Below are 11,034 nucleotides of genomic sequence, written 5' to 3' on the forward strand. Positions count from 1 at the left end.
CCAGAGCTTTCTCCAACTTCAAATCCAATTCCAAAAGTGTCACCTTTGGGTTTTTGATTCTTCAATAAGGTACCAAGTTCTTCTGAGCTTTTCTTGAATTTTTCTTTGTGTTGATTTGCAGTTTCCAATTCCCTTTCCAAGATTTCTTTTTGTCTCATTAGTTCATTTGAGTCATTCTGAGTATGCATCAGATCTGTCTTCAACATGTCATTTTCATAACTAAGTCTTGTGTTCTCATTTGCTGCATCACTTAGTCTTCTGGTCAATTCTTCTTCATTATTCTTTCTATCCTCAATCTCTTTGCAAAATCTCATAGTCATATCCTGCATTTCATTTTTTGTTGTCATGATCTCTTGTTTCAATTTTCTTATCATATCATTAAGTGATTCCTTTTCATCATTCTCATTTTGCAATTTTTCACAAAGTTCTCTTCTCTTATTTCTTGTAACAGTAAGATTTTCTGGAAGTGCCTGAATGATATCCTGAGCTGCTTTTAAATCATGTTCTAATTTGATATTTTTCAACTTCTCTGTATCATAGTCAGTAAGAGCTCCTTCAAGTTGTTTCATTAGATTTTCCATTTTTACCGGTGTCAAGATCTTCCTCAAGCTATTAGGCTTCTGAAAATAGAGGACCGGGCTCTGATACCAATTGTTAGGGTTCCCATAGATACTGAGAGGGGGGGGTGAATCAGTATCTGACCAGTAATGTAATTTTCTTAATATAGAACATGCAGAACATAAAGTAACAGTATACTGGTATGCAAGAATTAATGTACTTAACAGAATCAGAAACATCCACATGAAAATAACACCATAACACAAGATGTTTAACGAGGAAACCCAGTGTGGGAAAAACCTCGGTGGGATTTGTGACCCACAATATTCACTTACTGGCCAATAAGAGAATATTACTTACAATAGGGGCCTACACATGCAAGAAGGCCAACTGCGTAGAGCACACTGCTCAATAAGAAGTCACACTGACTTACAATGAAGATTATACAAATCCAATATTCTGTACTGCTTTACAATAGCATCTTCAATGCCAGATTCAGTACCGGTTCTTGCTCTGTTCTTTACATATACCCTTGAACTATAATTCACACATTAGGTCTGCCTAATAAATTTATTTATACTTCCTATACATCTCCTACAAATGTCCACAATGATCTCTTTTATATACAAGAGTCATTTTACAATTTGCCAAGTTGGCTTAAAATAATAAACAAAATATTACATATCAAAAATCCTGTCAGCCTCTGTGCCGGTATACAGTTTTTCTTCTGTGCCGGTGCTGGTGCCGGTGTAGAGTGGGCTTGCTGATGCTAGTGCACTATCTTACTTGAATAATGCTTTGCCGCTAGAATGTCTTGCTGGTGCCATAGGATTGCAAGGTTGCCATCAATGACAAAACCTTCAATCACACACAATGTCTCATTGGAGTGTCCATATGCCAACAGAGTAGAGTAAGTTTCATAGGGGGGGATATGCATGCCTTTGTTTTTGATGTCAAAGGGGGAAATATGCAAAGAAAATGATGATGCAAATAATGATGTAGAGAGAGATGCACATAAATAATATAAGTGAGTTTTTTTGTTTGTTGTTGATGGATGTTTCCATCAATGACAAAGGGGGGATTGTTGCAAATGTGATATTGATGATGTCGATATGATCTTCATGGTTGTCATTGATGTCAACAAATGATTTTATGAGTTGGTGATCTGGAATATGTTTCTCAAACTATTTGGTGCTTCGAAAGTTGTGCTCTAGATGATGTCTAGTGTTGACTAGTAATTGATAGTGTTGGTTGTTATATGTATTTCTCCATTTTCTGGATATGGTGTTGATTGCTTAGATTCATGTTTATCTTGGTTAAATTGTTTTTTTTTTTAAATTAAGAATTGTTATTTTGGGTCTAGTCCGATCTAGAATTGGAGACTGTGTAACGACAGTTGTGAAGGATGTGTAACGTGTTGATCTGATCAATGAATTGTGTTGTGGTGTGGTCCACTTCTCATTCTTTTCCACCATGAGAATGTTTAGTGCAGGTCTATTTTAAATTATGTTTAGCCAACTTGGAAGGTTATGTAGTTAGGAGGACAGTATAAGTAAAGGATGACTAGAATGAATGAGGTATGGAAGACATGCGAGATGTAAAAGATAAATTTGACTAATGTTTGATGTGAGAAGTTGTGAAAAGTGTGTAGTGTGTTGTTAGTTACCAAAAGCTATTTTGGCATTGCTATTTGTGGTAGTTGTATCATAGTGGTGGATTTTTTTTTTCTTTCTCTTCTAGTAGTGAGCCCTCCTATAGTGAACATTCTGGCAATGAGCCACCTTTATGAAAATCACCTTAACTGGTGTCACCCTAACAAGTGTTATATATTGAGAACTAATGTTCTTTGTTTTTTTTCCCTTCTGGAGTTTTCAACGTCAGATTTGGTGTTCATTGTGTATGTACATGTTGTCATGTTTACATCTGCTTATGGTAAATAACTCATATGTCGGTTATTTCAGATCTGTGAATGAATCAAAAATTTTAATTGACAACTGATTCACCCCCCCTCTTAATTGTCTAGAGATTCAACACTTAAGACATCAACATAGGAGTATGTTGACATCTTAAGGGGGGCATTGCATATTTCCCTCTTTCTATTATATTTTTGTATATATTTTGCATGTCTTATACAGTATGTTTATTGTCAAAACTAGATAAAATGAAGTCTTATATGAGATGCTTCATGCCTGAAACTAGACACAACACTTATATGTCCTATATGGGGTATACATTCTCAAAACTAGATAAAACAAAGTCTTATACGAGATGTTCCTGAAACTAGACATATATTTATCTTATATGGGGGTACACATTCTCAAAACCAAACCAACAAAGTCTTATACGAGATGTTCCTGAAACCAAACACATTCTTTCATTTCATGTCTTATACTTGAGTTATTACATACTCGAAACCAGACTAAACAAATTCTTGTACAAGTTGCTTAACTCCTGAAACTAGGCAACAACATATGCGATGGGATGAGTGGAACTAGTAAAACATAGCTAGACTATTCAGACAACCCTTATCCCCAACATGGATCACCCAGCATAACACAACTTGCTAGCTCACAACATCCATATCCTCTCTTTTCTCTTCCCCATGAGCTAATATATTTGCTATTTGTGGATCATAGTTCATCATTTGGTGCATGCTCCTAATCTTTTTATGTCATTATTTATGTTCTTATGATGGCATTCCAAGAAGGATATTAGTGGTTAAGACATTTTATTATCGAGTTCCCTTCAACTAGTTGACTAAGAGCCTTTTTGTGTTTTGTGTCTTTGTTTACCTTTTTTGTCTTTATCTTGTTTTGTCTGTCCTTCCACAAGATTGTGTGAGTTAAGATCCTAAGATTGGGGGCTTGGTTACTTGAAATTAGTGATGTCTTATCTCCTTATGATCTTGTTCCTAATTTACCCTCTCTCTTATCCTTCTACTTTACGATGAGTATTTTCATAGGCTCATAATCTAGTTAAAGTGGGGGCTATATGTAGCATCATAAATTATAACTGGTCCAATTTACACCTCATGTTTGTGCTCTTACTTTAGCATCCTATCTCCATCCCCTCTTGAGGTCTAGTTTGACCCTATTCTACAACTTTGATTTGAGGAAATAGGTGCAAGAGCTATACTCAAAACACTTGGCAGAGTTGATTGTGATTAACACACTCAACTTTTGAGGACAAAAAATTTAGATGACCAGGGTGGATCTATGCTACTTGGTCTCAATAAATTAGGCCAAACTTCTGTGAACAAGTTTTGAATCTATTCTTTTGCCCAGATCCTATTTTATGGCTCTTTGAGATATTTGTAGCATTTCGTATTCATTAATTTACTTCAATTATCTCTCATTTTGTCCTAATTTCACAATTACATTCCAAATTACACTAAGAAAGAGGATAACCATTCCCAATCAAGGCAAATCCAATCAAAATCTCAACTATTTTCTCATTTGGATTGAGGCAAGATCTATTAGATTCAACCCTCTTTAAATATTTTGGTTAATTTGGATTATTAGTGGTCTTAATTGGTAAAACCCTAATTCCAAATTACACCATTACAACATCTATACATGTATATGTGCATATGTATATACATGTATACATATATACACATGTATGTATGTATATATGTATGTATGTATGTATGTATGTATGTATGTGAATATACATGTGTGTGTTGTATATATGACTTTAAGTCAAAAGAACACATATGGGTTCATTAAACATAAAAAGTCGATTAGGGTTTTTGAATTAAAATAGCATATGAGGTTTTACACATATGCATTAAGGCTTGTAATTAGGCTTGGATGATGGGGCTAAGGCTTGGGAGCTTCGTTTTCCTCCTTTCTACCATTTTTCTTCTTCCAATCTGGTTTCTCAACTTCCCCCTCAATCGGTTTACACAATATCAAGTGGGTATTTTTAAAAACATTTTCTAAGATTTATAACCAAATAATTTTATCAAGATTCGAATTAAATTAACATATTAATTGTTAATTTTGTTTTAATAATGTCTTTATAGTTCTCGGAGACATATGTGTACTATTTTTTAAATAATATTAGACCTACTTGTCCAATTTTGAAATAATTTATATATTACTTTTTTATACTTTATTCTTTACACTTTCAAAAAAATTTATTTATTTTTATTATTTTGGTGCAAGTTATGTCACCTGCATGAACATGTATCTTATTTTCAAGATCCATCCACTTCAAAAAATCATAACAATAATACTTCACAAAAAATACACAACTTCTAGTTCCTCACTCTTAACTATATTTCTACCAAAGGGTGTCTCAAAATACTAAATGCAGCTTAATTTTTTTGACCTACACACCAAACACCATTTTATGTTTTGCTGAAAAAGAGAAGGAATACTTTAGTGTGTGGGAAACATTTGACCCTCTTAATCTTATCCATTTTTAAAAAACTTTAGTAGTTTAGAAATTACATTCAAAGTATTGCAACTCTTGTTTTTATGGTATCTTCAAATTTTAAGTGCATGAGTCTCAAATTGCTCCTCCAAGTTCAAGTTTAGGTGATTTCAAAAAAAAAAAAGTGGCCACTTATACTCCCCTTTTTGTTCACCATCTTGGTACACTTACCCTATTATGGCACATGCAACATTAGCATATTTATAATGTTAATTTGTAAGATGAGAGGCTCCATGGAAAGATTGCCTTAGCTATTTCTTGTTATATGGGTGGTCATCCTAAGTGTTCAGAAGGAGAGGCCATAAATAACATCACCAAACTCAATAATGAATTATTGAAGGAATTGACAAGGGAATTTTTGAAACCATAAAATGTTTTGCTCGATTGGGAGAAGATATGTGTCAATAGTACTAGACGATTAAAAAATTTCTATATAATTAGAGATGGTTTACATATTCTCACAAGGAGGTCAAGCATCAAATATTTAAAGTTTTTGCTAAGCTAGTAGAAGCATTAAAAAAAAAATTACATCATCTACAAATGAAATTCTTTCTTTGCCCTAGATTTTTGGTAAATTATAAACTTAAATGGTACCTATTGTAATAATGTTTTTGTTGCTACATTCATCTATGCTTATTTAGATTGAATTGTAACTTCTCTTTTAGATGAAGATGGCATGTTATATGGTTTTCATATCTATTTCAAGTATAAGTTTTATATATAAAACAAGTGTTGTATGTCTCCAACCTTTATTCAAATTTGATTTGTTAAGAAAATTATTTGATTAACATTCTCATTTTAATTTTTATTTCAATATAATTGAAATAAATTGTACTCCACCTCAAAAAATTTATTGTACTTTATTTGTTTTGTGAAAATATTATTGGTTTGAATTTTTTGCCCTACTCTTACTTGTATGACTTCTACTCACTTTATGCCTATAGCCAATTGTAATTTTCTTATGAACCTGCTTGCTATGTTTGGTTCTTTGTGGTCCCTTGTGTCCCCTATTTTATGTGGCAATGTCTTAAAGGGTTCTAGGCCTACATTACTTGGTAAATATTTTACTGCTATAGCTCATTAAGGTTCTTTTCCTCCTTTGAAGCATTGTGAGGATGCTTTGGGAGGCTCTACTACTTCCACACTAAAGAAATTTGTTTTGATGCATGATCCTTTCCCCCTATTGTGGTTCTTGAGAAGGGAGTTCAAATAAATGAGGATTTTTTTTTTCCAAAAAAGGGCTGATATGTAGGTTTGATAGATTGTGGCCCTATCTTAAAGTGATTCAAACCACTTGATTTTTTAGTAGTGAAACAACAAATGGGAAATTATAGATAACCCTTCCCAAATATTTTCTTCATAATTTCCTTTGATTAAGTCTATGATTGGGATAACGTTTTTAAATCTCACTCTTGTGTTTTTGGGATACCATGCTCTTCTTGTCAAAACTTGGGAGGCCTCTTTCAACCCTCTCCAAGTCTTTGAACCAACTTCCAATTTGAATTCATATCCTAAATATCCCACTTCATATTTTGTGTAATTTTTGTTACATAGACATTGGTAATGTTCTTTATGGCATTTTATTTTGGTGGATAATACTACTACCATATTCTCTCACAAAACCTATGATCTGATTCTTGTGAAATTAGACTTGTCCTCTCATCTCTTAGTGAATATTGTTTGCCTTAGAATTCTTTTGTGAAAAAATGGATGCCCTTGTTTCTCACGTTATCTAATAAAAGTTTGTACACTAAAATAAATTATTTTGAAATGAAGATAAAAAATTATATCTATGTAATAAATACAATAACTTCATCAAACTTACAATCCAAACTTTTTACATATTTCAATAATTATCAATTCAATTAATTAATAGTATTTCGTTATCATGTCTCTGCTCATGATAACATGTCTCTACCTCAGACTTGTTCGACTCAATCGTTATCATGTCTCTGCAGGTACCCAAATAAATAATAGTCTAGATGCTTTAAAATCTCTACTGGGTATATATGTGAAGCTATCAAACAATATATTTAAAACATGTTTTTTCGCCCTTATGATTTATGTGCGTGTATCAAATAGCTCAATACATTTTGAATACACCCTTTATTTCAACATTTGAAACAAGATTAATTTTTATTATGGATGCTGAGAAGATACGTTGAAGAGTTTCAAGGACAATAATGGGCAGTTCATTCTTTGTGGAGTAAACAATGATAAGCATGGGAATAATATTAAGGAAGAGCATGTGATGAGAATTATGCTCAATCTTTTAAGAGTTTCGAGTGTGGCATATCCTAGAGAAATCCTTATGGAAGAGGCTAAAGTGTTTAGTACTGAATATCTTGAAAAGTTATTAGAAAATTTAGGAGATACATATAAGAGAAGTTTTTTGAAAGAGGTAATAATTTTTTCTTAATATTAAATTATTTTATCCTATATTTCAAATAGTCACCAAGACGCAGACAAACTGCAATATGGATTTTAAGATTGTTTTTTTTTTATAGTTTTAGCTTGTTATTTTGTAGGTGGAATATGCCCTTGTATATGAATGGCCTCGTACCTTTACTAGATGGGAGGCACAGAATTTCATACAAATCTATGAACTAGATAATCAAAGGTATAAGTAAAATATTATTGTTGTATCAAGATACTTTAAATCTTTTATAAATTAACTATAAGATTGTTTTTTTCTTTAGGTTGAAAGACAAGAGGATTTTAGAGCTTGCAAAATTGGATTTCAATATTCTACAATTTCAGTACAAGTTGGAGATGAAAAAACTCTCAAGGTAATAATTAAATCAAATAAATAAAGAGATACTTCAACAATGCCACCACCACTTAACCAACACACTATGGGAAGAACCCCAGTGATTAATAGAAACTTAATTATACAAATTTGCAGTCAATTTTATTCATTTATATTATATAAGCATTGATTTGATGTAAATTCAGGTTATAATATGCAATTGGATCTTGAAAAGTTATCACATAATAAAATTTATCTTGTTTGAAGTTTATTTTGATTTTTAATCTTTTCCTATAAATCTTAATTTGCATGACAGTTGGTGCTCTTTTGGGCAGTTAGTTCAATAGCTGAACTGGAGCTTTCTAGTAGTAGACTTGCTCTGGAAAAAGCCACAACCATCATCACAATCATGGATGACATTTTCGATGACTATGCAACACTTGAGCAACTCAAATGTATTACAGAGGCCATTGCTCAAGGTTGGGATGTTTCTATTATAAAAGACATTCCAAGAAACCTTAAGACATGTATTGAATTTATTTTCAAAACAGTTCTTGAATTGACAAGTGATGCTACCGAAAAGCAAGGGCATGACATGATGCCTTTTGTTACAAAAGCAGTATGTATACTTCTTCAAGGCCTTTTTAATGTGCTTTATCACATACTATGTAGATTATATAGAAAAGCAATTATCAAACAAAATATTAGATTTGGTAACAAAGTGGTGATAATTTAGAGCCATTAGACATAGTTTCTATAAATTTTTACAAATAATTAGATTTTATAGAAATGGAACCTTATGAAACTAACAAAAAGAAATCAAGGGTTGAATAATAAGTACTAGTGGATATTTCCTAACTCTTATGCTTCTGATGATTTTTAATAGAGTCAAGATACTCCTTAATTTAGATGATTGATGGATACTAATATGATTAAATAGAGAACCAAAATAAAAATATCAACTTGCTAATGTGTTAACCATATAGTATCCCAAAGAAGCAACAACAAACTAACTTATATAATAGTTAATAGTCCAGATGATTTTCAATCCTTACTGGGTATATATTTTTAAAATGTTTTTTCACCCTTATGATTTACTGGAGCGTATCAAATAACTCAATTCATTTTGAACACACTTTTTATTTCAATATTTAAAACAAGATTAATTTTTTATTATTTTCATGTTATGGATGCTGAGAGGATACATTGAAGAATTTCAAGGAAAATAACGAGAAGTTCATTGTCTGTGGAGCAAACACTGATAAGGGTGAGAATAATATTAAGGAAGATCATGTGATGAGAAGTATGTTCAATCTTTTAAGAGTTTCAAGTGTGGTGTATTCTTGGAGTTAAAATGTTTAGTATTGAATATCCTAAAAAGTTATTAGAAAATTTTGGAGATGCATATATGAGAAGTATTTTGAAAGAGGTAATAATTTTTTTTCTAATATAAAATTATTTTATCATATATTTCAAATGGTCATGAAATGTAAAGCAGAGAAAGACAAACTGCAGTATGAATTTTAAGATTTTTTTTTTTCAATTTTTTCTTTTTATTTTATAAGTGGAATATGCCCTCGTATATGAGTGGTCTCATATCTTTACTAGATGGGAGGTATAGAATTTCATAAAAATCTATGAACTGGATAATCAAAGGTAGAAGTAAAATACTATTGTTGTATCAAGATGTTTTAACTCTCTTAATTAAGTATAAGATTTTATTGTTTTCTTTAGGTTGAAAGACAAAAGGATTTTAGAGCTCGCTAAATTGGATTTTAATATATTACAATTTCAATACAAGTTGGAGATGAAAAAGCTCTCAAGGTAATAACTCAAATAAACAAAGAGGTACTTTAACAACAACAACACCACTTAACCAACACACTATGGGAAGAACCCAGTGATTAATAGAGACTTAATTATATAGATTTATAATCAATTTTATGCATTTATATTATATAAGCATTGATTTGATGAAAATTGACTTTATAATATGCAATTGGATCTTTACAATTTATCATATAATAAAATTTATATTATTTGAAATTATTTTGGCTTTTAATCTTTTCATATAAATCTAAATTTGCATGTAAGTTGGTGGGTTGATTCTGGCATCTCCAAACTAGTTGTAGTAAAGGAGCGAACAATTGAATGTCTTTTGGGCAGTTAGTTCAATTGATGAAGTGAAGCTTTCTAGTAGTAGAGTTGCTATCGTAAAAATCACAACCGTTATCACAATCATGGATGACATTTTTGATGACTATGCAACACTTGAGTAACTCAAATGTATTATAGAGGCAATTGCTCAAGGTTGGGATGTTTCTATTATAAAAGACATTCCAAGAAACCTCAAGACATGTACCAAATTTGTTTTCAAAATAGTTCTTGAATTGACAAGTGATGCTACTAAAAAGCAAGGGCATGACATGATGCCTTTTGTTACAAATGCAGTATGTATACTTCTTCAAGACCCTTTTAATGTGCTTTATAACATACTATGTAGATTATATAGCAAAGTAAATATCAAATAAAATATTATATTTGATAAAAAAAAATTAGTGATAATTTAGAGTCATTAGACATAGTTTCTATAAAAGTTTACAAATAATTAGAATTTTTATAAATGGAACTTTATGAAACTAATAGAAAGAAATTAAGGGTTGAGTAATAAGTAGTGGACATTTCCACTCTCTTATTTTTAAGGTGTTTTTTTTAGAGAGTTAAGACACCCATTAATTTAAATGACTGATGGATACTAGTATGATTAAATAGAGAACCAAAATGAAAATGCTAAATTATATTGGTATATTAGACTTGCTATTATGTTAGCTATATTGGTTAATTGATGATATACATGGTTTTGAGATTTTGATTATTTTCCCCTTTTTCATAGAAATTAAATATAGATATTATAAATGTTGTGATACATTTTTATATTAACATATTTCTAATGTTAATGTAGGATGAGAGACTCCATGGAAAGACTGCCTAGCTATTTCTTGTTACATAGGTGATCATCCTAATTGTTCACAAGGAGAGGCATTAAATCACATCATCAAACTCATTAATTAATCATTGAAGGAATTGACAAGGGAAATTTTGAAACCAGACAATGTTTTACTTGATTGGGAGAAGATATGTGCCAATTGTACTAGAGGAATACAATTTTTCTATATATTTGGAGATGGGTTTACATATTGTCAAAAGGAGATCAAGAATCAAATATTTAAAATTTTTGTTCATCCAATAGAAGTGTAAAATAGAAAGCATTTTCATCATCTAAAATT

General features: G+C 31.2%; 1 protein-coding gene across 1 annotated transcript; it reads left to right on the forward strand.

Annotated features, from left to right (window-relative positions):
- The first annotated feature begins 6,886 nt into the window (after positions 1-6,886).
- On the forward strand, positions 6,887-10,739 carry LOC131038969 (alpha-humulene synthase-like). The gene is made up of 6 exons (XM_057971595.1): positions 6,887-6,956; positions 7,155-7,399; positions 7,527-7,577; positions 7,698-7,787; positions 8,064-8,366; positions 10,710-10,739. The coding sequence occupies exons 1-6, from the start codon at positions 6,887-6,889 to the stop codon at positions 10,737-10,739; spliced, it is 789 nt and encodes a 262-aa protein (XP_057827578.1).
- The last annotated feature ends 295 nt before the right edge of the window (positions 10,740-11,034 follow it).

This window comes from Cryptomeria japonica, chromosome 7 (genome assembly GCF_030272615.1).
Source record: "Cryptomeria japonica chromosome 7, Sugi_1.0, whole genome shotgun sequence".
NCBI classification, from domain to species: domain Eukaryota; kingdom Viridiplantae; phylum Streptophyta; class Pinopsida; order Cupressales; family Cupressaceae; genus Cryptomeria; species Cryptomeria japonica.

Bases quoted from the DNA above. Each gene is read 5' to 3' on its own strand.
- LOC131038969 (XM_057971595.1), top strand. From the start codon at position 6,887: ATGTCTCTGCTCATGATAACATGTCTCTACCTCAGACTTGTTCGACTC. The intron at 7,578-7,697 runs GCACAGAATTTC...TTTTTTCTTTAG, and splicing joins GTACCTTTACTAGATGGGAG to GTTGAAAGACAAGAGGATTT. The intron at 8,367-10,709 runs GTATGTATACTT...ATGTTAATGTAG, and splicing joins TGCCTTTTGTTACAAAAGCA to GATGAGAGACTCCATGGAAA.